Source organism: Eptatretus burgeri, chromosome 18 (assembly GCF_056783735.1).
Source record: "Eptatretus burgeri isolate ZD-2024b chromosome 18, Ebu_testis_v1, whole genome shotgun sequence".
Taxonomy (NCBI): domain Eukaryota; kingdom Metazoa; phylum Chordata; class Myxini; order Myxiniformes; family Myxinidae; genus Eptatretus; species Eptatretus burgeri.
Window position 1 is genome coordinate 19,387,791 of NC_140978.1, and position 27,812 is coordinate 19,415,602.

At 45.7% G+C, this 27,812-nt stretch overlaps 2 protein-coding genes across 3 annotated transcripts in view; one reads left to right on the forward strand and one right to left on the reverse strand.

Annotated features, from left to right (window-relative positions):
• Positions 1-308: 308 nt before the first annotated feature.
• On the forward strand, positions 309-20,459 carry TADA3 (transcriptional adaptor 3). The gene is made up of 9 exons (XM_085863862.1): positions 309-623; positions 7,437-7,588; positions 11,298-11,432; positions 13,035-13,140; positions 14,085-14,208; positions 14,374-14,486; positions 14,976-15,085; positions 19,207-19,392; positions 19,556-20,459. The coding sequence occupies exons 1-9, from the start codon at positions 417-419 to the stop codon at positions 19,746-19,748; spliced, it is 1,326 nt and encodes a 441-aa protein (XP_085719988.1). The 5' UTR covers positions 309-416; the 3' UTR covers positions 19,749-20,459.
• A 4,410-nt stretch (positions 20,460-24,869) lies between these two features.
• Positions 24,870-27,812, reverse strand: part of LOC147008687 (S-adenosylhomocysteine hydrolase-like protein 1) — a 47,789-nt gene continuing 44,846 nt past the window's right edge. For both annotated transcript variants that reach the window (XM_085863860.1, XM_085863859.1), the window contains exon 17: positions 24,870-25,708. In XM_085863860.1, coding sequence (XP_085719986.1) covers positions 25,702-25,708 — 7 coding nt within the window. In that variant the 3' untranslated portion in view covers positions 24,870-25,701. The remainder of the gene's footprint in view (positions 25,709-27,812) is intronic.

The following is a 27,812-nucleotide window of genomic DNA, read 5'->3' on the forward strand; positions in this document are numbered from 1 at the left end:
CCTCTCCTCCACCCTCCATTATTATGGTATTTTAAATCCTTTTCCAATCCTTCCACAAACAACGAATCCAGTTTATTATCCTCACAGATCGAGAATTTAAACGATGAACTTCCCGTTACCCGAGTTGTCCGTTGTTGTTGTTTTTCCCCCTTTAACGTTTCGTCCGGTGTTTGTGAGCCATGACGTGATCGAAAAAACTCTATTTCGGTGATCAACCGGCTCGACGTGTTTCATCCAACATTTCGATATAAAGCCCAAAATACACGAAAAAACGATTCCTCATTGGTTTTCGCGTTTGGGGTTCTAATCGATGAACATGTGACGTCACGGTGGAGGTGCTCCCGTGATGGCGGTTGTCATGTGATCGGCGTCGTGTTCCTTCATTACGAGTACCGAGCTCATTAGAAGGGGGCACGATGGGGGAGCCGAGGGAGTGTCCGTTACAGTTCCACGATTTCCGTCCGGTGGAACACGCCCGACAATGTCCCCGGTTCACGGCCATCCTGTCCCGCTCCACGGACGAGGGAATCGGGGCCGGAGAACTGGACACGCTGCAGCTCGAGCTCGAGACTCTGTTGGCGGCGGCGAGTCGGAGGCTCCGAGTCCTGGAGGCCGAGACCCAGGTTCGTTCTCATCACCGACCATCTTTACCCACCTGGAAACATCCTCATGTCCGCCGCACATTACACGTGTCTCCGTCACCGGAACATTCTCTCTCCTCCTTTGTTCGGGACGTTGAAAACGCCGTTTGGCCCTAACTTACCTATTCGGGATCCGCTTCACAACGTCTGCGCTGATTGAGGAGTGTGTCGGTGTGGAAATAAAGGAGGATGTCCCTTGTACGTGTACCATTCATCCTCAGACCCTTCAAGGGCAAAGATTTGGCAGCACACCTCGGGGGGGGGGGGACATGTGGATGTGGATGGGGACGACATGTGGGGGGGCATGTGGATGTGGATGGGACGACATGTGGGGGTGGTGGGACATGTGGATGTGGATGGGGATGGGGACGACATGTGGGGGTGGTGGGACATGTGGATGTGGATGGGGACGACATGTGGGGGTGGTGGGACATGTGGATGGGGATGGGGACGACATCTGGGGGGGGGCATGTGGATGGGGACGACATCTGGGGGGGGGGGCATGTGGATGGGGACGACATGTGGGGGTGGTGGGACATGTGGATGGGGATGGGGACGACATGTGGGGGGGGGGACATGTGGATTGAAGGGGACGACATGTGGGGGGACATGTGGATGGAGAAGGGGGACATGTGGATGGGGATGACATGTGGATAGAGAGGGGGGACACGTGGATGTGGATTGAAGGGGATGACATGTGGGGGGGACGACATGTGGATTGAAGGGGACGACATGTGGATGGGGAGGGGACGGCATGTGGATGGGGAGGGGACCACATGTGGATGGGGAGGGGACGACATGTGGATGGGGAGGGGACGACATGTGGATGGGGAGGGGACGACATGTGGATGGGGAGGCGACGACATGTGGATGGGGAGGGGACGACATGTGGATGGGGATGGGACATGTGGATGTGGTGAGATATGTGGATGTGGTGAGATAAGCTTGGAAGAGCAATTATAAAGAGCTCGAGCATTACAGGAGCATCTTTGTTTCCTTGTTCCACTGAACTCTTTAAAAAAAAAAAAATGAAATTGCTTGTTGAGCAAGTAATTGTCGGAATAACTTTGTCATATCTCAATGATCTCTGAAAAAACAAAAACCTGGAAATCAATTTGGTTCATATAAGTCGATAGTGCTACTGTTTAATGAGTTGTAGTACTTAGTTTAGTCTTGATAATAACTTGGAAGTCAATCATATCGTTTTTTATCGCAATTTGAAATTTTTGACCCGACCCGCCTGACATTCGACCCCCGACCACGAAGAAGGTGTTAGTGTGACACCACAATGAGACATATGGTTGGATGCAGAATTGGAAGATGCACATTTTGGATTTGGTTTGACGTCGATACGACCATTTTCACGGACGTTATTGTGAAAATAAGAATTTCGGTTTTTCGGTGACCTTGACCTTTGACCTAGATTCACCAAAAACGACAAGTGTCTAAGTTGGACCAGAGCCGACGTCTGTACCCAGTTTGGTCATGATCGCTGAAACGGTGTGGCTGCTACAGGGTAAACAAACACACAAACAAACAGGCAGACAGACACACAGAATGACACACACAACCGACCAACATAATTGTCGAAATCCGAAGGATTCCGGCAATTAACAAACACACAAACAGTTTCCCTTGTGCTTTCCCCACTCTCTCCAACCTGAAGCTGTTGAAGGCCCAAGTCAACAAGCTCAATCTCAAGCTCCAAGAACAGAACTCCAATTCTCCCATTCGCTTCCACATCGCTGGGTAAAGACCCTCAACAAAGTGCATCCTTTGCCTCACCTGCGATCTCACCTGCGATCTCACCTGCGATCTCACCTGCGGCTTCGTTTCAACACTTTGGTCCAGATGGTTCATCTTTCCAACACACGAGCACTGAACCTGCCGCTTCGCTGATTGTAGCTGAACAACATCACTTGGAGAGGTTACTGTACAGTACAGTAATACACTCCATTGACGGTCAATATTTGTAATTCTTTTATTCCAAAAATATTATGTTTACTGCCACCAACTCGGCGTTGATCTTTCTATCTTTTATACATTTTATATATATATTTGTTTAATTTTTGTTTGTCTGCCTGTCCACATTGCACACCATTGGAATCCTCTTGCCAAATGGAGATGCAAGAAAACATTTTCAAACCAACAGGGTAGGGGGTTCAGAGTGATGGGGGGGAAGACCCCGATGCGCTCTCCATGTGAATGTGTATCGTTTTGCGCCACCCGGTGGAAAGCGGTATTACTAATCCTCTTCTTGTCTATTATCGCCAAGCTCACAATTCTGGCACCCAACAACCACAGCTCGAAAATGTCATCTATCCAGAGGCACTGCAGTAGTCACTATTGTGTAGTGTTGCCTTATTAACCTCCACCATCGAAGATCAGAGGTTACTGTTTTCACCCCTTTCTGTTTGTTTGTTTGTTATCTTGCCAAAACAAAGTTTTTGCAAGATATGTTAGTCAGCTTGTATGTTTTTTTTTTTGTTTGTTTGTTTGTTTGTTTGTCTGTAATCACGTATAAAAAATTCTGCAGAGCACAGTTATCATTGGAAATTTTTGTAACTTCGCATATCAGAGGCCTATAGAGGTCCCTTTCAGTGCACAAAATTTTGAAGGTCAAGGTCAAAGGTCAAGGTCACTTTGTCGCAAATCAGGGGAGTTGACGAAACCCTTATTTTTTGAGTAATTTTGATCGGATCGTCTTCAAACTTCATGGGAATATAGTTCATGGTCTGGCGCTCAGCTGATTAATTTTTGGTGGTGATTGGCCTTGACCTTCATGGTTAGCGCCTAAGATCAAACATATTTGACCCCAAGGTCAAATTTTCAAGTTTTAGGAACCATATCGTGTAGTACCTCAAATTGAACACCTCGATGAGTGCTTTCTAGATATGTCAAGCTTGAGACATTATGACGTCATTTGGTGACGTTATGAGGCAAAAGCATATTTTTCATGGTTACTCTGTAGAACGATTCTCATCGGAATCTCTCGTAGGCAGATATTCCTCAAGAAGTCGCTCCTGGTGGATAGCAGCTCTGTTCACCTCAGTGTGACCTTAAAGAAGTCACACGTGGTCACCTTTTGGCAAGGTACAGGTCACCCTGCGGGTGACATTGGTTTATTTGTTTGTTTGTGAACAGTATTACGGAAAAACTCCTCGACGGATTTTGCCGAAGCTTGGTGGGGGGATTGGGTCTGGTCCAAGGATCATGCTATTAGATTTTGGACTTGGTCCAAAATCCAATATGGCCGCTATGGTGGCCATTTTGAAGAAATATTTTAATTTTTGTTTTTGCATTTTTACATGTTTTTAGTGATTTCCAAACCCCCCCCCCCAAAAAAAAAAAATTGTTAGAGAAAAAAAAAATTCGCAACTTTTTTTTCAACAAAATTTCGATTTTTTTTTTTTTTTTTTTTTTTTTTTTTGCATTTCTTCATGTTATAAGTGATTTCCAACAAAAAAAACATGCCAAAATTATAATTGCGGCTGATTTTGGAACTTCAGGTGGATATACCCACGTAAAATCAATTTCTGTCTCCAACAAAAAACATGCCAAAATTATAATTGCGGCTGATTTTGGAACTTCAGGTGGATATACCCACGTAAAATCGATTTCTGTTTCAAGGAATCTAGTTATGACAAATGAATTGAGTATTTAAAAGTAAAAGGGAAAGTTGTAAACTATAACTCTGTGAGCACTGTTGACGTCAAATTGAATGAATAGGATATCAGGTTCACTTGAGTGACCTCGCAGTATTGGCGGCGGAGGTTTTGCACTCTACTGAGTGCTCCCCCTCTAGTTGTATCATATTATTGCCTGTTTTGCCTGTTATTTTATATTGTACTATACAACCCATCGTTTCGCTAATGGGAATATTCATGGGGGTTGGGTGAGTGTGGGGGGGGGGAGAAAGGAGAGAGGAGGGGTGGAGCTGGAGCAGTGAGGGAGAGAGCAGGAAGAGTGAGTGGGGCGAGCGACACGTCGCTATGCACTCTGGGAGAGAGGATGGGGGGGTTGGGAGAGAGGAGGAGGAAGGGGAGAGGCTGAGCGGGAGGGGGTTTTGGGCTTGTGTTTGGTGGGGGAACTTGGGAAAGGGGGGGGGAGCGGTTCTCGACTTGCGTTTGGTAGTGGGATTTGTGGAGAAGGGGGAGGGGTTGCAACAGATTGAACAAGATGGGGTATGTTAAAACAGCATTTAGACACCACAAAATATCCATGGGGGGGGATGGAGAGGGAGGGGGTTTGGGTGGAGGGAAGGCATTGTGAGGGGAAGAGAAGGAAAGGGGAGGCAGCGTGAGGGGAAGAGAAGGAAAGGGGAGGCAGCGTGAGGGGAAGGAAAGGAAAGGGGAGGCAGCGTAAGGGGAGGGTGAAGGAAGGGCGATAAAACTCACCCAAACAGCAACATTTTCTTTTTAACTGCCAGGTTTGATATAAAACTGGATGGGAGCATTTAAAACCCACACTATCTACTTGGCAAATGTCTGTATGCATGAATGCTCACATGCTCACACATGCGGTGACCTGCACACCCCTCCAGTCAGCTCACTTCAAATGTGATTCGTACATGCTACACTCTGGGGAAGCCATTTTAAATTCAAAACTAAACCATCAGTCCTTTACAGTCCCATAACCAGAGGGGCAGGGGTGGGTGAGGAGGGGGAGGCAGGGGTGGGTGAGGAGGGGGAGGCAGGGGTGGGTGAGGAGGGGGAGGCAGGGGTGGGTGAGGAGAGGAGGTGGGGGAGGAAGGGAGAGCAGGGATGGAGGGGGCGAAAGGGGCAAGCTAGGAAGGGGGGTGGGAAGAGTGACCCTTTGCCAAATGTTGCTATACACTGTGTGAGAGGGGGGTGAGAGAGAGGAGGATGGGGGAGAGTGGGGAGGGGATTTGGGAGGAGGTCGGTGTGAAGGGAGGGGGATGGAATGAAAAGCAGCATGAGGGGAGGGTGGGGATGGAAGGGGAAGGTAACGGTGAAAAAATGTGCCCAAACGGCGATATTTTCTTTTTCACTGCCAAGTTCGATATCTAACCGGGCGGGAGCATTTAAAACCCATGCTATCTACCTGGCAAAGTCCTGCCTGCCTGTATGCATGCTCGCACATGCAGTGACCTCTGCGCCCCTACGGTCGGCTCACTGAATCTGATTTGTACATGCTGCACATTGGGGAAGCTGTTTTAAATTCAAAACAAAACCGTCAATTCTTAATAGAGGAGGAGGGTGGGAGAGGGGAATGGTTGGAGAGAGAGAGAGAGAGAGAGAGAGAGAGAGAGATAGAGATAGAGATAGAGATAGAGATAGAGATAGAGATAGAGATAGAGATAGAGATAGAGATAGAGATAGAGATAGAGATAGAGATAGAGATAGAGATAGAGATATAGGGAGGGTCGATTCCGGCAGATGTGACGTCATGTTTAACGTGCATCCGAGAGATGGCACACATGTGGATGAATCGCTCTGCGTGTGAAACACCGGGGTGACACTTTATAGCTGGGTCAGGATTATTTTTGGGTCAGCGAGCGTGCGTACTCCTTGGCTATTTTGCCATCATGTGGCGATTCATTGCATTGTAAGAACTGAAACATTTTTATTTACTCATTGTAATCATCTAATTTATTTTGCCTTCCTAACTCAGATGTCGCCACGGAGAGTCTCGCCACGGTATTGCTATTGAAGCTTGAAGAGCGTTCGCCAAGTGGCTTAAGCATTTAACGAAGCATTCCAATGAAACAGTTGAAGAAATTAAAATTAAAAAAAAATAACATAACGTTCAATTTTCTATATCTATCCATCTACGTCGAAGTGACGGGTCGTATAGTGAAAGATCATACAAAACGAGGAAATGTGGTGGAAAATATAAATTGCACATTTTCAGGTGTTCGAGCAGTGTCAATTTTGGCCCCACATCCTGCGGTGGGGGTCAAAAGGTCAAATTACCAAAAAATTGCGATTACAGCACATTAAATAAAAAAAATTTTAAATGAAACTTTGTACATGCAATCAACATTGGGGAATGCGTGAAGTGTGTAATTTTTTTTGGATTTCACCCCAGGTTCATGCCCTTCAGGTGACGCCCTTCGGGGATGGGGGCTTCAGGTGACTCGTCAAAATGGGAATTTTTCTTTTTTTTAACTCAAAATTTGATGTTTGGGTCGTTGCTGGTGGAATAATTTGCCTTCTTTCAACTTTGCTTTAAGTGCGAAGCGTGGGGATTTGCAATTGGCACGCCATCGACTTCGCTCTAGTTTTTCATTTATTCTGATTCTATGTTGATTCGGACCTGTATTTACAACAAGTTAGCTTTGTTAACTAAACCAGAAGCTCTGAGATGATCCATCACTAGATAAACCTGTTATGAGGTAATGTGACTCCCCAAGTTTCCAGGGTTGGTATGAGAGAGAGAGATAGAGATAGAGAGATAGAGATAGAGAGATAGAGATAGAGAGATAGATAGAGATAGAGAGATAGAGATAGAGAGATAGAGAGATAGAGATAGAGAGATAGAGATAGAGATAGAGAGATAGAGAGATAGAGAGATAGAGATAGAGAGATAGAGAGATAGAGATAGAGAGATAGAGATAGAGATATAGAGAGGACTTGGGACTTGTCACCGTTTTCAATCGGCAAGTACGAGTGGATGTGTTTGCAGAACCTTTGGTGAATGGATGATTATATTTCATCCTTGGTCACGCGTCGCATGCTTTAAGCAATACAAACAATATTTTCCAAACAAAACCACGATGTTTACTTCTTTCATTCATCCCTTTCTCCTATTGTCACATCTCGCCAAACTTAGGTGTTGACAGATTGGCAAGACCGCAAAGGGGACAAGAAATTTGGTAAGTTGGCGGAACCTGGAATCGGTGCGACTGCCGGACCTTCCAAGCTGGTGACGCCGAGTGGAAGCAAACCCAAAAAAGGAAAATCTGAGGGGAAGGGAGCTCATGGGTGGGTATGAACAAACAGAATATGATTGTGGCTGGGGCATGCGGAAGTGTTGTCATATCAACGACTCGTTGGATTTTGCGGATGATGTGTCTCTTTTACACTTTAGACTGACCGGATAGGTCAGAGCCTTCGACCTAGAGGTTTACGCACTTGCCTCCTCTTTGTTGTCCAGTTTGGATTTTAATCTTAACCCAGCTGTAAACTCACATTCGTGTGTTTTGCAGGCAAGGCCCTACATCAATGAGTGATCTGTCCCTTTGAGTTGGCGAGAGTTTGCAAAGACTAGACGAGATGTTTTAATTTTGTTGATAAAGTCGAGGCTCGGCGAAGAGCTAGAACAGAACAGCAAGACAACAGTGGAAAATGTGTAAATGTACCAACAGCAGAGTAGGACACTTGCAGGAAGAATGAATGAGAGTAAGGGGAGGGAGATGCAGGAGGTAAACAAGCTGGATACGAGTTTAAATACAGCAAGAAGGGGGTTGAAAGAAGAGGAAAGGGGAAACCAGAGATTAAATGGCAATGAAACAAAGGGGGGTCGAAGGAGAGGGGAGAAACACACTAACCAGGGAAAGAAAGGTTTGGGGAGGGTTAATGAGGGTAGAAAAGATCATGAGGGTGAGTGGGTGATGACCAGAGGTGGTGGTGAACAACCATTTTTTAAGCCCTGGTTGTTTACATTCACTGTAGCCAATGCATGCACAAGCGGCACCATGTGTGTGCCATACATTGGAAACGATTGCTTAGAATTCCGAGAGAATGTGCACCCTTACCTTTTGTGCCAAAGGCGTAGCAAGTGTTGGCAGCACCCAGAGCCAGGCTCACACCTTACCCCTTCTCTTTACCTCCGTCACCGAAAGTGGACGGAGGTTATACTTACACCCGTCTGTTTGTCTGTGAGCAGAGCAGGATATCTCAAAAAGTTGTGGGATGGATTTGGACAAAATTTGGTGGACAGGTTGAGTGTGCGACGAGGATAAATCGATTAGATTTTGGTTCAGGTCCGGATCCAGATTCGGCCCATCATTGGGGTACAAAATGTAAACTGTTCAGCTGACGGAGGGATGTGCTCCACCGAGTGCTGTTCTCGTTCAGTTCTGCCATTGACGTGCAAAGGGATCGGAAAAGTGTACAGAGCTTGCCGAGCAAAACTGAGGTTAAGAACCCCGTGACTTGGAGAGGCTTCAAAAAGAGACATTCATGGGACTGAGAAATTATTCGTACTTTTAGTCATTATTAGCTAATTTTACGTGGATGGCTGCCCAGATGCCCAGCAGTGTCCTTCCCCTATGTTGATTTTTAGTCATTATTAGCTAATTTTAGGTGGATGGCTGCCCAGCTGCCCAGCAGTGTCCTTCCCCTATGTTGATTTTTAGTCATTATTAGCTAATTTTAGGTGGATGGCTGCCCAGCTGCCCAGCAGTGTCCTTCCCCTATGTTGATTTTTAGTCATTATTAGCTAATTTTAGGTGGATTGGCTGCCCAGCTGCCCAGCAGTGTCCTTCCCCGATGTTGATTTTTAGTCATTATTGGCTAATTTTAGGTGGATGGCTGCCCAGCTGCCCAGCAGTGTCCTTCCCCTATGTTGATTTTTAGTCATTATTAGCTAATTTTAGGTGGATGGCTGCCCAGCTGCCCAGCAGTGTCCTTCCCCTATGTTGATTTTTAGTCATTATTAGCTAATTTTAGGTGGATGGCTGCCCAGCAGTGTCCTTCCCCTATGTTGATTTTTAGTCATTATTAGCTAATTTTAGGTGGATGGCTGCCCAGCTGCCCAGCAGTGTCCTTCCCCGATGTTGATTTTTAGTCATTATTAGCTAATTTTAGGTGGATGGCTGCCCAGCTGCCCAGCAGTGTCCTTCCCCTATGTTGATTTTGTCATTATTAGCTAATTTTAGGTGGATGGCTGCCCAGCTGCCCAGCAGTGTCCTTCCCCTATGTTGATTTTTAGTCATTATTAGCTAATTTTAGGTGGATGGCTGCCCAGCTGCCCAGCAGTGTCCTTCCCCTATGTTGATTTTTAGTCATTATTAGCTAATTTTAGGTGGATTGGCTGCCCAGCTGCCCAGCAGTGTCCTTCCCCGATGTTGATTTTTAGTCATTATTAGCTAATTTTAGGTGGATGGCTGCCCAGCAGTGTCCTTCCCCGATGTTGATTTTTAGTCATTATTAGCTAATTTTAGGTGGATGGCTGCCCAGCAGTGTCCTTCCCCTATGTTGATTTTGTCATTATTGGCTAATTTTAGGTGGATTGGCTGCCCAGCTGCCCAGCAGTGTCCTTCCCCGATGTTGATTTTGTCATTATTGGCTAATTTTAGGTGGATGGCTGCCCAGCTGCCCAGCAGTGTCCTTCCCCGATGTTGATTTTTAGTCATTATTAGCTAATTTTAGGTGGATTGGCTGCCCAGCTGCCCAGCAGTGTCCTTCCCCGATGTTGATTTTTAGTCATTATTGGATAATTTTAGGTGGATGGCTGCCCAGCTGCCCAGCAGTGTCCTTCCCCTATGTTGATTTTTAGTCATTATTAGCTAATTTTAGGTGGATTGGCTGCCCAGCTGCCCAGCAGTGTCCTTCCCCGATGTTGATTTTTAGTCATTATTAGCTAATTTTAGGTGGATTGGCTGCCCAGCTGCCCAGCAGTGTCCTTCCCCGATGTTGATTTTTAGTCATTATTAGCTAATTTTAGGTGGATTGGCTGCCCAGCTGCCCAGCAGTGTCCTTCCCCGATGTTGATTTTTAGTCATTATTAGCTAATTTTAGGTGGATGGCTGCCCAGCTGCCCAGCAGTGTCCTTCCCCGATGTTGATTTTTAGTCATTATTAGCTAATTTTAGGTGGATGGCTGCCCAGCTGCCCAGCAGTGTCCTTCCCCGATGTTGATTTTTAGTCATTATTAGCTAATTTTAGGTGGATGGCTGCCCAGCTGCCCAGCAGTGTCCTTCCCCGATGTTGATTTTTAGTCATTATTAGCTAATTTTAGGTGGATGGCTGCCCAGCTGCCCAGCAGTGTCCTTCCCCTATGTTGATTTTTAGTCATTATTAGCTAATTTTAGGTGGATGGCTGCCCAGCTGCCCAGCAGTGTCCTTCCCCGATGTTGATTTTTAGTCATTATTGGCTAATTTTAGGTGGATGGCTGCCCAGCTGCCCAGCAGTGTCCTTCCCCGATGTTGATTTTTAGTCATTATTGGCTAATTTTAGGTGGATGGCTGCCCAGATGCCCAGCAGTGTCCTTCCCCGATGTTGATTTTTAGTCATTATTGGCTAATTTTAGGTGGATGGCTGCCCAGATGCCCAGCAGTGTCCTTCCCCGATGTTGATTTTTAGTCATTATTGGCTAATTTTAGGTGGATGGCTGCCCAGCTGCCCAGCAGTGTCCTTCCCCGATGTTGATTTTTAGTCATTATTGGCTAATTTTAGGTGGATGGCTGCCCAGATGCCCAGCAGTGTCCTTCCCCGATGTTGATTTTTAGTCATTATTAGCTAATTTTAGGTGGATTGGCTGCCCAGCTGTCACCACCTGTCTCTTTGGAGCCTTTAGCTGAACATTGGTTCTGTTGCAAGTTTTTGGGGCAGGCTGCTGGATGGTGGGTTGTTTTTGCCTTGTGGGTTTTGACTTGGATAAAGACTTGTGGTGTGCCTCGTAAAAGGTTTACTACCCAATAATTCCCATAGCCTGTGTCTAATGCCTCACCAATTTGTCATTCTGCAGACATGGAGCAGGAGGCAGCGGTCACGGACCAGGCAGACCTAAGACGAAGCTACCACCACCCAAAATAACCGAGTACGAGTTTCCTGAGGAATCGACCGATACCCCGCGGGCTCCAAAAAATGATACACCCAGCAGGTGAGACACAACCCCAGGTAAATCTCATTGAAATGTACCGACATCACCTTTATTAACGATTCTCTGTGATCGACTCGCAACGAAGGGACAGCACAGCTGAGAAACCGGTCTGGTTTGAACATCTCTCTCGTTTCCCTCGGTGGTCATCCGGTCTTTGTCGTCGATGTTCTCCAAAGCAAAACCAAGTGTCACATCTTGATGAGCAGAGTGGAAGCTTAAAGCAGACGTCCGTTACACGATCCGTTCCATTCGTAGAACATTAAGGGATAGAGTAGTGTTTGTATCAGGCGTCACACGTGCTTTAGCTAAAGGGTTTAAAATTTGGGAACTCGGTGCAGCGTGGCTTTTGGGGGTCATGGGCTTTGTATCATGGTCATAACCGCTTCCTGTCCGTGAATGTGGAATGAAGATTATGAAATGTCACGTTCGGAAGCGTAGTCCATGAGATGTCTATATTCATTGCTGCTGTCTCATGAGGGCCAGAGGAGGTGAGGTGGACGGTCTACTGTGAAAATCTGGTGCAGGGTTCATTCACACGGACCATCTCAAACACTTCTAGGGCCACCAATCTTCTGCGGTATCCACATGGAGATTGCCCTTACTATATATCGGGGTAACAGAAACGGCTCTCAAAATCCCTGAGTGGATTTCTCACAAGGTTGGCCACCTGAGGAGTGTTTACTGGGGCCTATATGATTAAAAAAATAAATAAAAAAGGGCGCAAGTTTTTCACAGCAGATGGTGTCCACCCAACAACCTTAAAGCGGTCATGCCCCCCATGGGGTCTTGTGTCTGTTATTACATCTGCTACCGAAGGTGGACAGAGGTTGTTTCACCCCTGTCTGTCTGTGAGCAGGATATGTCGAAACATTATGGACTGAATCAGATGAAATTTGGTGGACAGGTTGGGTGTGTGACGAGGACTAATTGATTAGATTTGATGAAGATCCGGATCGGGATACTAGATATTTTTCGGTGATTCTTCATCATTGAGAGATTGGGCCAATATAAACACAAAGCACGATATCTCGAGGTTAAGTACGGATTCGGACGAAACGTGGTGGACATGAGCGAATTTATTAGATTTGGGTTCAGGTCCCGATGCAGATCCAGCCTATCGGTGGGATACCAAAGGTAAACTGTTCACTCTCGCAGAGATATGCGCTCTACGAGTTCCGTTATCGTTTTACTAGTCAGCTGGTCTGGTTTTTATTTATTTATTTATTCTTTGTTTCCATCTGAGCTTGCAGGTAGTTCATGATGTTCAGATCCTTGGTCAAAATTCAATATACTGTGTTAATTTGTCGATTGTTTACTGATCTCCTTGTACTTCTTCTCATAGTAATCACCATGTCTCCCAAGTCCCAATGTCCATTCCCAACATGTGATTTGTATACGAGTACAAGTTGCAGGACACAGTCGTAATCACTCAGGATGACCTCCTGCAGCAAAGGAACTGAAGGGAAAGGAAGGAGAGATTATTGATCCTGGGCTTTTAACTGCTGAGGCTCGTAGGTTGTTGTTAATGTCAAAATAGGAAGAGAAATAAATAAACGATGTGGTTGAGCACGGTCTAACTTCTGCCAACGCACACGGATGCAGGTTCTGGGCCTCTGTGGAGCCCTATTGTGCGGACATCACTCCTGAGGACATCAGGCAGCTCGAGGAGATTTTTAACTCCACTGAGGACGACTCTGAGTACTACAAGGTAGACTGGGGGATACAGGGGAAGGGAGAGAGGGGAGGGGGGGGTTGGTGGTGATAGTGTTGGTGCTTTGTCGGTTGAATGACATTGTTGAGTTTGTTGTGATTCATAAAATCTGATCAACACTTAGTGTGGATTCTTTTCAGGGTGTCACAAGATCTGATGACACATTTACATTTGCAATCAAGTGTAAATGTATACAAGGCAACGATGAATGTGTCGATCAGATATGAACAATCATTCTTTGTCGATTTATTTGCCGCGTACGTGTTCGATGTGACCACCTTTTACCGACGTGCTTCTCCGCAACTTGTCCGTCGATTGGGTCGCACAATTCCATAACTTTTGACCCACGTTTCCGTGACTTTGTGGCCTTTACGTAAAGACTTGCCTCTTCAAACTTCTCCCATGAAAAAAAAATAACCCCCACAGGGATTCAAATGTGCGGATTCCACGTTGGTGCCGACCTGGTAACTTTAGAGACATGACATGATTGTCGATGAGGTGCATTAGGAATAGGAGAAACGTCCTGACTCTTCTGTTGATGGATGAGCTTGTCACCTTGTCCAAAATGCACTGAACAGTGGGCTTTTATTTATTTATTTTTCTCGCAACATAATTTTGATGTAGAATGCAACAAATGGTGCAATCCCTATGAACCTGCAAGTAAAAGAAAACCATGGTCATTCCATGGGCCACCCTGGAGAAACACGGTCCAGGTTTTTTCTGGTCTCAGGTACTGCGTCTGACAATCAAAATTGGTGAAATTGGTCCAGGTGAACGAGCAAGATACTGTCCACAATTGGTCCAGGTGAACTGCTGTTTCAAGAGCTTTTGCCTTCATTTTAAACTCCACTTTCTCCAGGCTCTGTAGTTTGATTCAGTCGTTAAACTTTCGTTGGAGAACGTTAAACTTTCTCCACCGTCAACCCCACTTCGTGTCCCAGGTGCCACCACTAGGTCGGCATTACTCCCTGCGCTGGGCGCAGGAAGATCTGCAGGAGGAGCATAAAGAGGGAAATCGTGCAGCAGCAGTTGGAAGCAAGAAGGGGGTACAAGGGAATCCGGCTGGTGAGTCACTGTGACGCTGTTACAGGTCCTGTGGTACCTTGCTTGATTCAAGGTACCTGGTAATGAGGAAAAGGTCATCATGGTTCACTCCACCACTGATGTGTCTGTCTTTACTTTTTATTTTCTTCTCCAGACTGTTTGTGTTCCTCCATTTTCTCACTTCAGAGGTCGAGTCTATGCTGCGGAGAGGAGAGGGAGGTTCGGGCAGTGCTGAGACCGGTGAAGATGGCTGTCCATTTGGCCCACTTACCCAGCGATTGGTGCAAGCCCTCGTTGAGGTATTTTGATATTTTTTTTATGTTTTTTTTTTTTAATTCCTCGAAGCTGAAGGCCAGAGGCATTGTTTTGGTGTTGTCCGTCTGTGCATCTGTCCGATATCGGTTTTTGTTAACATGATATCTTGTGAAGTACTGAAGGGATTTCAACCAAATTTAGCACAAGTATGGATTGTCATACAAAGATAACTGATTTGATTTGGGCTTCAAAAGACCAAAGGTAAAAAGTCATGTGCCCTTTGAAAATCCGTTTTCAGACGATAACTCGAGTTAAACCATCTGATGTTCTCTTCTGCAATTATCTTTTTTTTCCCCCCTCTCTCACGTGACTTTTAATCGAGATCAAACGCAACCTGGGTGCCTATCTAATGTCGGTGGAGGTATATCCATTGATTCATTCGTGTCGATTGCTGTTTAACTCTTATACTGCTCTTTCTGGAGATGGGATGCAAAATAAACTCTCCCCCCCCCATCCCTACCCTTTCTCCTCAGGAGAACATAATTTCTCCCATGGATGAATCTCCGATGCCAGATCCCGTCACCAAAGCTGGTGGGGATGAGATCTCGGCCACTTCACCTCGGAGCCATGGCAAGCCCTTCAGGTATCTCTCTCGTCTTGCGGATAAGAGGGAGCAATTTGCACCCTTTGTAGAACCTGGGGTAGTGGATCATTTCTGCATTTTAACGAGCAAGCCATGCTGCGAGAGTCCCCTCATCAGTCAGCTTGTTTCCAAGAACGACTCATTGCAAGGAAAGTTCAGTTTGTCTGAAGGGAGCGTCATGCACAAGCTCACTCGGAGATTAACCCAATGCATGAGGCCACACCTCTTCCACGGTCATGGCACACAAACACCGGTGGTGCTCCTCGAGCACGTTCAAGGTGACGGTTTATTTTGGCGTCGACCTCTACTTCCCCCGTCGCTTCTGCCGCAAAGGATCTACGCTGCAGTGACGCACGCCCTGCATGCCTGTGCTTTGGCTTCTCTTCCCATTTCTGTACACCGATGCAAGTGGGCCTGAGATGTCTTTATACAGTCCAACGAATGCAACCGTGATTGCCAATCGTTGCTTTGCCCCTGGGAAAGCTCACTCCATCGCAGCTTTTGGCAGCCACTCATCCCTCATTCTGACCACGTGGTAGGTCCAGGTGAACTGCTGTTTCAGGAGCATAGTTTCAATGCTCGGCATACCAGCCCGCTTCAGAACCTTGTTTGTCACATGATCAGACCACTTAACACAAAGGATATTCCGCAGATACTGGATATGCATCTTTCTGATATCGCTTATCGATATTGGTTGAACTGATTTGATAAATGGAGTTGTGGTCTCCTCCCATTTCTGTAGATCGACGCCCGTGGCCCCGAGATGTCTCTTTAGACAGTCCAAGTAATGCAACCGTGGTTGCCCAACATTGCGGTGCCCCTGCGTAAGCTCAAGGTATAACAGTTTTTGGCAGCCGGTCATTCCCCATTCTGATCTCGTGACTGGTCCAGGTGAGCTTCTGCTTCAGGAGCAGAGATAGTTTCAATGCTGGGCATACCTGTCTGCTTCAGAACCTCATTTGTCACATGATCAGATCACTTGATTCTCAGAATATTCCACAGATGCCAGAGATAGACTTGTGGCGAACGGTGGGCGTACCTTCTGTCGAGGCTCTATGTCTCAGGTCTGCACAACAAACAGGGAAGGACAACAGCTCTGTCTACTTTTTTGCACTTTGTAGTGAGCTTAATGCTGCGTCTACTCCACAATCGGTCACACAGTCGACCACAAGCAGCACTGGCCCAACAAATCCGTTGCCAGCTCCTTCTCGAGGCTGCAGTTATTGGAGACTGTGCTGCCGAGATGCACAAAGCAGTCAACGACCTTAAGTGTTTCGCCATTCAGAAAAATGGTTGGCTCAATCGAGGTATGGCATTCCAGGGTTTGGTTGGAAAAGGACCTTGGTCTTTCGGATATTGATGGAGAGTCCAAATACCACAAATGCAGTGGTAAACTTGTCAATAAGTTTTTGCAAGTCACAAACGGAATGCAAAACTAAGCCAATATCATCGGCATAGAGAAAGTCTTGTACACACACACACATCTGACGAACCTTTGTCTTCGCTTTGAGATGTCGTATGCTGAAAAGCTTGCCATCAGTGCACGTTGTTGGATAGACAACTTCTGTGACATCCCTACTGGCCAAATCCAGCACAGTTGTCAAGAAGCAGCGTGGGAGCAAGGATGCTACCCTGATTCACGCCATGTGCTCCAATGAACGTATCATGTCACCGTCAACGAGCACCTGCGCTTGCATGCCTTCATGGAAACCCTGCGAAACAGTCACACTTGTCTGGGCAGCCATATTTCATTAAAAGATGTCAAAGGCAAGCATGACTGACTGAATCGAATGCTTTGGAAAAACCAATGAAAACAATGTGGAGGCATGCTCTGTTCACCTGATTTTTATTTTTTTCCTGGTGCTATGACCTGCACGGAATCCACACTGTGATGCAGGTAAGTCTTCAACCACAGTCTGGAGCCGCTTGAGCATGACCTTGCAGAGGATCTCACCAGCAACTGTGAGTTGCGAGATACTGTCCTAATTGCTGCAGTCATGATGGTGACAATTTTTCTTAGAACGGTAACGATCGAAGCATCCAAAGTCTTGCGGAAGTTCCCCACATTCCGAAAAAAAAAAACATTGAAATGTATCGAACAGTGGATTGAACATGATATCACCACCATATTTGTAGATTTCAGCAGGGATTCCAACAAGGCCAGTGGCCATATTTCCTCCATCACCGAAAGTGGATGGAGGTTATATTTTCAACCGTCTCTCTGTCCGTCTGTGAACAGGATATCTCAAAAAGTTATGGATGAGTTATGTACGTGACAAAAACAACCTGATTAGATTTTGGTGAAGGTACAGATGCAGATCTGGCCCATCACTGGGCTATAAGACATAAACTGTTTACCTTGGTGGAGGTGTGTGCTCCGAGTGCTGTTCTAGATGTTTCTTGTTTTTTTGAACCATGTTTGCTAACGGTGGTTTTGAGCTCACTCATCATGGGCACGGTGTTAAGCTCCCTGTGGATAGGCCTTTGAGAGATTGCCTCAAGGACATCATCATCTACTGTGGAGGGTCGATTTAAGCAGTAACGAATTGTGTTATTTCCATCGTGCCTGAACATCTGGCTCGTATGACTGTAGAACATTGCCATCAGAAGAACAGGGCTGCTAAATGATTGGTGTGGGCCACGTACACACCCTCCAGAGACTGAAAACAGCTCGAGCCACCACGATCAACCAGAGCTTGAATTTCATTTGCTTTTCAGCCCACCAGCCACCCTCCATACGTTGTAGTTTCCGTTGAATGTTCACCTTTGGGCATGTCGACGAATCGTAGCAGGAGAAGAAGGGTTGTTGAGCGGCACCCGGAGAACTGCGTGATTAACAGCAAACGCTTCCTAAGTCAAAGGCTCAGCTGTGGGTCATTGTCATCAAACCAGTCTGCATTTAGTCAATGCACATGCAAAAGTGTTACTTCAGCTGCAGTGTCGATGGCAGAGCGGAAAGATGCCCACACCTCGAACTAATGGAGCAGTCTCCAAAGCGTTACTCAAGGCTATGCACAGACTGGTTCTTCCTTCATCTGTGTGCCTGTTATTTATTTTTTGCATTTGTATACATAGTTGGGACTCGTGGAAGAGCTAGTACTCGTACAACGAACGGAATTTGGAAATGTCGTGCGTATGTGTTGGTCTTGGCGGCTGGCACAGACGAGGCTCATGAAGGTTTCAGTACACACTTGATGAGATTGTGGTTCATGGAACAATTGGCACCATGCATTGTTGGACTCGGACATCTGATAGGTGTTTTTTTTTTTTTTTTTTGTCCGTGTAAGCGCATACAGTAGTCCAGCAGGTGCCACCGCTTAGATCTCGGGTGTTGCCAGGTCAAACGACACTCGTCAGGCATATTAAAAAAGCTGTTGGTGACAGCAAGGTCATAGTCCACACAGAGCGACAGGAGTAACTCCCCCGTTGATGTCGCATTTGCCTAACACCCAACCGCGAGACAGACAATCACTGCCAACGTGTGCATTAAAAGTCACCCAAAATCATAAGTAAGTTCGTGGCTGTTACTGATCTGAGAGTACAACTCAGCTCTGCATTAAAAAAAAACCACTCCTTTACATCATCACTGCGAGACAAAGTTGGTGCATACATCCTTACTTTCCTCTGCAGCAAATGTGATACAGAGTCTGAAGACGGTCAGAGATGATTTTTGGAAATTGGGAGCTTTTTGGCAATAGCAAGGCCGACACCGGCGGTGCCTTACCGATCGTCAGAGCAATGTGACCAGTCGGTGAAATTTTTCTCTTGAAGCTCTCCAGCACGTGGAGACCTCGTCTCTGACAATGCATTGATGTCGAATATAATGAGCAAGTTCATTTGCCACCAATGCAGCGTGCCTACGTGCTCCATTATTACCAATATCAAGGAGTGTTCTAACATTCCAACTTCCCAGAAGAAGTTTTATTTTTCTTGTTGATTTTGCCGACTTGTAAACGAGTCCCACTGACGCTTCTGTGAGTGAGTATACTTTTGTTTAACCACTTTCACACACCAGCTAAATGAAAATCCTTTACATCAGGCTTGGTGACTGTGTCGTGAGGTATATATGCTGTCTTTGCTGTGGCTGTTGGTTAATGACAAATTGATGTGCATTCTCGCAGCGTGTCGCACGCACGCCTCCTAGAACAGCGGGTCCGGGAGGAGTTGCAGGCGCAGGGTTTGCTGCTTGGCGATGGCTGCCGTGGAGAAGAAGCAGAGGATGAGGTGTTAGCAGAGCTGAAGCGTCGTCAGGCCGAACTTCGGGCTTTGGTCACTCAGAACAGTGCTCGCAAACAGGAGCTGCTACGGTAGGGGGCTCTGTTGGTTTGGTGATGGCAGCACCTGAAGCTTTTACCTGTATGAATGTTACAAAATGTCTGCTCTAAAAGATGTCATGCATTACAACTTGGAGGGTCTCGGTGCATAGCAAGCTATCGTGGTTGAAATCCATGTCATGTGCCGCTCCTGCAGATTGGCACGGGAGGAGATGCAGAAACAGGAGGTGCGCCGATCTGTGCGTGCGAAGGATGTGGAAGTACTCGAGGTGTATCGACGCATCATGCAGGCACGTCAGAAGAAACGGACGCCCAGCAAGAAAGAGCGAGATGCTGCTTGGCGCATCCTTCGTGAGAGGGAGAATCTGCTGAAGCAGCTGGACTCTTGAATGGCTCAGGTGTGGGCCTGAAACGGGGAAAATACTGCTGAAACTACAGATTCCCTGGTAAAACTGCAGGAAATAAGGGGATGGTACTTGTTGATTAAATGCTTACGCTCGTGTCGATATACAAAGCGAAAGTGCGAAGGGGACTGCACATACCTTTGAGTCGTCTATTCTGGGTTTCAATCCTGGCCCGACTAAAGACGGTCAGATCGGTGGTTTGCATGCAGGGCGATGCATCACAAATGGTGCCGTCCCTCGGATGGTCGTTAAGTTTGGTGTCCGTCTGCTCGCATTGTTCGGCGAATGTCAAAGATCCCAAGGTGTATCACATGAAGAGGTGAGTTGAGTTTATCAGCACCCTGATTTTTTTTTTTTCTTTTTCCACAAATTCCTGCAAGCTTCAGTCGAAGGCCAAGCCAGGCGGTATGCGATTTGGGCCAAAAGGAAAAGCCTTGAGCCGCCAACCCGACTTGATGGGGAAATTATGTGAGTAGGGGTGCATAAAGGAGAAAGGGATAATCATGGGAGATGTGAATATCGGACTAGATTTGGTCAGTGCAGTTTAATTAAACTTGCATGTTTAATTTTCCAGGTTTGTTGAAACAAGGTTATGCATTTTGATCATTTCTGTACTGAATCAAAATTATTTTTTCAAAAGTTCCAATTTCAACTTGACTGGTGTTATTTTTAATGAATAAAGTATGTGTTTTGGTACTGGAGCCCTTTTTTTTCCGATAGTGGTATGACCACTGTTTTCTTGCAGCACGGTGGTGGTGGTGGTGGTGGTGGTCGTATGGCAGCTTAGCTGCCAGGGTAGCTATCATTTCTTGAAGCGTGAGTCACTGATGCAGTGCCCCTCTACCAGTACACACTGGAACGGGTACTCATTTTGCCGACCTCAGAAGGATGACAGGCTGAGTCAACCCCCTGGTGTATTAATTCAGCAGCCGACAGGGTTTGAACTCGACCCTAGGATCCCAAGCCGCCACCCTAACCCCTGAGCCAACACCAGGCTATAGCACAGTGGGGTTGTTCATTTGTATACATTTTGGGCCAGAGGTCTGAACCATTTGGCCCTGGGGTGCTAGGATATTTAACATGCACCAACTAATAAACAGGCAGCCCCCTATCTTCTACCTCCACCCCACCCATCGAGAACACGATTTCTCACTGCCAATATACAACTCGCCCTTCCAAACCCCAAGGAGTACCTTGGGCTCTGCTTTCCATTCTGTAATCACCTATTATAGACTATTGACAGTGTTCTCAGTACTGCAGAGTTTGAGAGTACATTCAGACCGACCTGGTAGGGACTGGAAGCTGCCCTCTCACTTCAGGGCTGATCTTCTGTCTCCACTTTCCCTGATAATGCCAACTTGAAATTCTTGCACAACAACTTGTGCCACAGATTTATCTAATCTCAGCTGGAGTTAGTCGACCCTTCCTCTCGAATCCTAGAGGGAATTACCTTTTTCGGAAGAGCAGGCAATTTTTCTTTTTTAAAGATAGATTTCCCAACGACTGGAACAAGTATATGTCTACTCTCCGGAAGGGCAGAAAACATCTGGCCAACATAAAGGCTGTGCAGTGCTTTCAGACCTGGTGGAACGTTGTTATTTCCAGTGTATGCTCCTCTACTTCAAATGACAACAACCGACTGCACTCATGAGAACGCAGAATGTCTGCACAAAACCAGAGCATTTGAGTCTGGTACCCTGCCTTACTCTCCAACCTGCCTGCAGCATCCAAGGTCACCACCTCTCATGGTTTACTGACAAAAGTAAAATGTCAGCATATGACTCAATGGGATCCTCTCATCTCTGTGTGTTGAGGCTGGAGCATCTCAAGGCAGTCTTCAACTCAATCCCATACCTCATCTTCAATGATCTTTGATTCTCTGGAAAATCTTCTGTCTGTACCCTCTATGGAATAACATCCTTCAGGACAGGCAACAGCCTCTTCCCTCACAACATACCATACATTACATGGCCAAAAGTATGTGGACACCCCTTCTAATTAGTGGATTCAGCTCAGCCACATCCATTGCTGACAGGTGTATAAAATCAAGCACACAGCCATGTAATCTCCATAGACAAACAATGGCAGAGAATGGACTGTACTGAAGAGCTCAGTGACTTTCAACATGGCACCATCATAGGATGCAATCTTTCCAACAAGTCCGTTCAAATTTCTGCCCTGCTGGAGCTGCCCCGGTCAACTGTAAGTGCTGCTATTGTGAAGTGGAAACGTCTTAGCAACAACAGCTCAGCCGTTAAGTGGTAGGCCACACAAGCTCACAGAATGGGACCGCCGAGTGCTGAAGCGCGGTGTGGAAAAATCGTCTGTCATCGGTTGCAACACTCACTACCGAGTTCCAAACTGCCTTTGGAAGCAACGTCAGTTGTTCGTCGAACAAATTGTTTGTCCAGAGCCTCATGAAATGGGTTTCCATGGCCAAGCAGCCACACACAAGCTAAATATCATGCACAATGCCAAGCGTCAGCTGGAGTGGTGTAAAGCTCACCGCCATTGGACTCTGGAGCAGTGGAAACACGTTCTCTGAAGTGATGAATCACGCTTCACCATCTGGCAGTCCGACAGACAAATCTCGGTTTGGTCGATGCGAGGAGAATGCAACCTCCCCAAATGCATAGTGCCAACTGTAAAGTTTGAATAATGATCCCAGTGAAGGGAATCATAATGCGACAGCATACAATGACATGCTACACGATTCTGTGCTTCCAACTTTGTAGCAACAGTTTGTGGAAGGCCGTTTCCTGTGTCAGTATGACCATGCCCCCGTGCACAAAGTGAGGTCCACACAGAAATGGTTTGTTTGAGATTGGTGTGAAAGAACTTGACTGACCTGCACAGTGCCCTGACCTCATCCCAATCGAACACCTTTGGGATGAATTGAAATGCTGACTGAGCCAGACCTAATCACCCAACATCAGTGCCTGACCTCACTAATGCTCTTGTGGCCGAATGGAAGCAAATCCCTGCAGCAATGTTCTAACATTTCATGGAAAGTCTTCCCAGAGTGGTGGCTTTTGTTGCAGCGAAAGGGGGGGGGAGTGGAATCCTCTGTCATGCAGTCTTTCCTTGGTAAATCTGAATTTTTATCAACTTACAAGGCCTTCAACCCCAAGGTTGAATCTTTTAATCTTCTCTTTGGGCTGCTCCATCCTGCCTCACACCTTACACTTCTTGATGCAAAAGAAACCAAGGTCCTCAGTCATTAGAATCTTGCAAGATAAAACAGTCTATGGACCTATTACCCACACCACCCTTTTTGTGGTGGCCCCTGTCTTTATTGTCACCTATTTCGTTTTGAAACCCTCTTCCCTTTCCTTGCTCTATCCTACCCAGGTTTATGCAGGGTGCGTGTGGTATCTGCCAGTAACCTGCTGACTACCACAAGTCACTCCCCCCTCCTCCTCTTGCTGTGTTTGAGCCTGTTCATCCCATGTTCTCTTCCCCTCCATTCTGTTAGTCCACCCTGCTGTTGGTGTCCCCCTCCCCTCCACTATGCTGTTCTATGTTTCAGCTCTGCCAGTAACCTCGACTTCATCATTATACTAAACTAGTAAAGGTGCCCGTCTTCGACGGGCGTCACTGGCAACATATGGTAAAAGACAGATAGCATGAATGTATATTAAACAATATATTATATCATTTTTATCCATTGATTATCATTCAGGTTTTCCCCTTTGACTGTACCGCAGTAGCTCCACTTCGATGACATTACCACGTAGTTTAGTGACTACACAACGTGTACCATTCGTGAGTTCCGGAGGATCCATAGAGCGCATTAAAATTACAGGGCACCCTACTTTAAAGTGATCCAAAAGGCCGGATCAGTTTCGTCTACATATTCATATCTTGTAGAATTTAGCTGATTCTGAAACTGTTAACAGCATGTCGATCGGATAGTTCTGTGATTTTCTAGGGTAGTAAACAGAAGTACGACTTAAGCCTGTACGCCACTATGCGGAGACCCGAAATTTATGTGCACATGCTCAATCCCGCACCCACCTGGAAAAGACCCAAGTACACTGTCAGTACTCACCTCCACACTAAAACGATGATCATGATTTTGGGTTTAACCGTAACTGACCGGCCGATACTTTGTTGGCAGTTGGTCCGGCTGGGCAGCGGGTATCGGTCGATGAAAATTTCAACACGGCAGCCATGTTTAAAAAAAAGCAAAGAAATACTTCATACTTAGTCAGAAAGTCATGGTTTTGTGAAGAAACTACGGCACATGGAAACTGCAAATTCGTCAGGTATGAACTCAACTGTTTTCTCCCCAAATGGAGCGTGATTCGATGAGCCGAACTCATCTTAGTGGTCCTCTAAAAAATGGGAAACATTTTTATTTCTTTTTTTGTGCAATAATTCCTCCCATTTTGCAAATGGAGAACATGAACTGTTTAACTACCATAATCATCAAAACGAATTTTGAGGGGCCTCATAAGGAAGACAATAATATCATTACTATATATGTCAAAGCTTGTTTCATTTTATGCAGTAACAAAAATCTGATGGTGGAACAAAAAAAGGGGCGTGCCAAAATATTAACATAGGTTTAACTCCCATAATCATCAAAACGAATTTTGAGGGGCCTCTTAAAGAAGACAATATCATTACTATATATATCAAAGCTTGTTTAATTTCATGCAGTAACAAAAATCTGATGGTGGAACAAAAAAGGGGTGTACTGAAATATGAATATGATATAGGTTTAACTCCCATAATCATCAAAACGAATTTTGAGAGGCCTCTTAAGGAAGACAATAATATCATTACTATATATGTCAAAGCTTGTTTCATTTCATGCAGTAACAAAAATCTGATGGTGGAACAAAAAAAAGGGGCGTGCCAAAATATTAATGTATATATAGATTACAAATGGTCACAAAACAACAGTTGCAACCACTTGGTTTCCCCTCCGACACCCAAAAGTGAACACCATCTCGATCAGATCACTGCTAGTTCCTGCTTGGTGTGAACACCAAGTCCAGATCGCACCGTTTTCCAAACAATAAAGGCTATCGACATCCTTTTTTATTGGACCACCTCCACTCGTATACAAACTTCAGACATGACATTCCAAACCTCAAATGGAATCAAAATATTCTTTATTCACCAATTTGCTACAGGCACTAAATAATCTTGCATGATTTGATGAAGGGGGCAAAGCCCAGGAAAATGAATGGGAAAAATTTAAAATGATTTGATCCACACACAGGAGGCAATTGGAGGAAGGGTTTGTGGTTACATGAAATTTGACAAACTCAGAAGCACCGATTTAGTGTTTAAGGTGTCGTTAAGCGTTTTGGAAATAAAATTAAAAACAGGCCAATCGGCTTGTGCAGGGCAGGTATCTCCGGTGCGAGCAGCTTCAAGGTGCAGACTTCGTGGCTCACAGGGAAGGCACAAAGTGATTTCTACATGTACTTGTGAGAGCGCAAACCTCCAATTTCCAGCTACTCGCACCAACCCAACGCACGAAGTTTATGCGAAAACAAAACAAAAAACAATCATAGTTTTACTCCTTAAAGCTTGCTTTAACCTTAAAAAAAAAAAAGGCTGCCGTCCGAACAACCATTGTGTTCGGTGAAAGCATGAATTTTAGACATGTTCAGGGAATAAATGGGGAGATAGAAAGGAAGTGTTGCATTACAGGGCCTTGAAAGTACTTTGAGAAATTTGAGCGCATGATTGGTTAAACGTACTCTACCACTAAGAATGACATTCAGATTGCACCTCGATGGCACATGGTTTGGGCAGCAATGGGAGGAAGGTACACAGGAGGTGAGCACAAGAAGGAAAGAGCAGATCGTGCAAAAGCAAAGGGGAATAGAGAATGGTGGAAAAGGAGGTAAACAAGGGTTGGATGAGGGATGCAGGAGAATATTGCCTTCCAAGTGAAGTGTAGCGAATCAATCGCCAACTAATACCTGCAAACACACACAATTGCAAGGTACATCGTCAGAGTGGGAATAATATCACAACATAAACTAGAAGGGCACTCGGTGGAGCACATACCTCCGCCACATAATGCCTGGTCCACGAGAACATATCGGGCCCAATACATTCTTGAAATATCATGCTGTATACCGTTTTTGGCCCGATCTCTCAATGGTGAAGAATCACTTTAAATAATAAATAATTCTCGTATCCAGATCCTGATGTGGATCTTCACCAAAATCGAATCAGTTTGCCTTTGTCACACACCCAACCTGTCCACCGAGTTTCATCCGGGTCCGTCCACAACTTTTTGAGATATCCTACATACAGCTAGACAGAGACAAACAGAAAGGGGGAGTGAAAACATAATCTCCTTCATCTTCGGTGGCAGATGTAAATATCGAAATTTTGTTTATACACAGAATGCGATCACGTGATTGGTTGAATGGAAGACCTCTTGATGCTGATTACAGCGACTACTGAGCGTCTGCTGCCGAAGCAGCTACCTGAGCAAGGGTTCCACTGGGTGGTTTGCCACTGCCTCCCCAGCAGTAGTTTTGGCAGGAAATCGTCATTTGGCCACAGTGCCGGCAATAGCTCACCCACTCTTCGTGAAGGACACTGTGGGGGTCTTCAACATCCATCAACTAACGTCGGAAGACAGGACGCCCAGTTTAATGTCTTATCAGAGGCACAACACACACATTCACCCAGTCTGTGAAACACCAGGATGACATTTCATAGCTGGGCCGAGATTCAAACCCAGGCTCGACACCTTCAAGGCAAGTGCGGGTACCTCGAGGTCATGTCAATAAAATCTACGAGTAACCCTGGGTGGTGTAAACTAAAAATCAGGCCTACAACAATGATCTTTAAAATAGTAAAGAAAAATAATTTTGGAACCATTTACGGAACATCCAGCACTGTACTTTATGTTCAATACACCTACACTAATAAATGGCAGTGTGTGTCCTCCATAACTCTAAAACCATGAAACCTCGTGGCCTGAAACTTTGCATGCACACTAAGGGAACTCCAAGGGAGTGCATGAACAAAAATTGGATGTATGGGTTAATTAAAACACACCTTTTAAAGAAAATTAACGTTCTGATTTAATTATATCCTTCATCAGGCGCATCGTCGGACACCTCGCTTTCCCTCGACGAGGTGTCAAGTCACCATTTATTTTGGCCTGCTCGACAATGCCTTGACTTGGAAAAGGGCGCAACGATTTTGTAATGATTAAAAAAATTAATTCCCACTTTCCTCCCTCATATTATCGAATGCCTGTTCATCATAGCAATGCTTACAAACACATGGAGATGCCGGCGTTCATCATTTTATTTCATTGACACATGCCATAACATCGAGAATCTCTAAAAGTAAGCTGAACTTCAAATTTTAAGATCCAGAATTGAACCTAGCAGCAGTTCCAACTGCTGGAAAAAAAAAAAGTGTGTTCATTTGTCCAATTTGGACATAGTTTCATATTTCGGACGTCTCTGAGAGGTGTTCAACATGACGGATCGGTGATCGCCAATCGCTTGCCAAGCCAGCCATTCCTTATCAACCGTTTCGTTGGAGTGCTTCCTTGAGTGTCTAAGCCACTTGGTGAGTGCTCTACAATATTCGCACAGTCACTGAATACTGTATTTGAACGATCAACTTAAACTTGAACAAAGTTCAGGAGCCAGCGCTTGTCCCCGTGTTGTTCTGCGGTGAAACGGGCGTTGGATGGCTCGCTGAAAATGTGCAATTATATTTTACAATGCGTTTCCCCTTTTCGTACGATCTTCTTTCATTGTATGACCAGTCAATTCGGCAGAGATAATCATTAAAACAATACAACGTTTCCTTTTTAAAAGTTTCTTCAACCGCGTCTTGGAGTGCTTGGTTAAACCATTTGGCATATGCTCTTCAAGCTTTGATGGCAATATTGCGGTTCAATACCGGAGTTAGAAACGCAAAATAAATTTCAGTCTTTACAAAGCAATGAATCTCCAAATCACAGCAGGATAGCCGAGAGGTGCGCACACTCGCTCCAAGCTGTCGAGCCTGGGTTTGAATCCCGACCCAGCCATAAACTGTCATCCC

What these genes read in the sequence shown, in the direction of transcription:
- TADA3 (XM_085863862.1), top strand. Translation starts at nt 417, where the DNA reads ATGGGGGAGCCGAGGGAGTGTCCGTTACAGTTCCACGATTTCCGTCCG. An exon ending in GAGGGGAAGGGAGCTCATGG is followed by an intron (nt 7,589 to 11,297) that starts GTGGGTATGAAC and finishes GTCATTCTGCAG; the next exon opens with ACATGGAGCAGGAGGCAGCG. An exon ending in AAAAATGATACACCCAGCAG is followed by an intron (nt 11,433 to 13,034) that starts GTGAGACACAAC and finishes ACACGGATGCAG; the next exon opens with GTTCTGGGCCTCTGTGGAGC.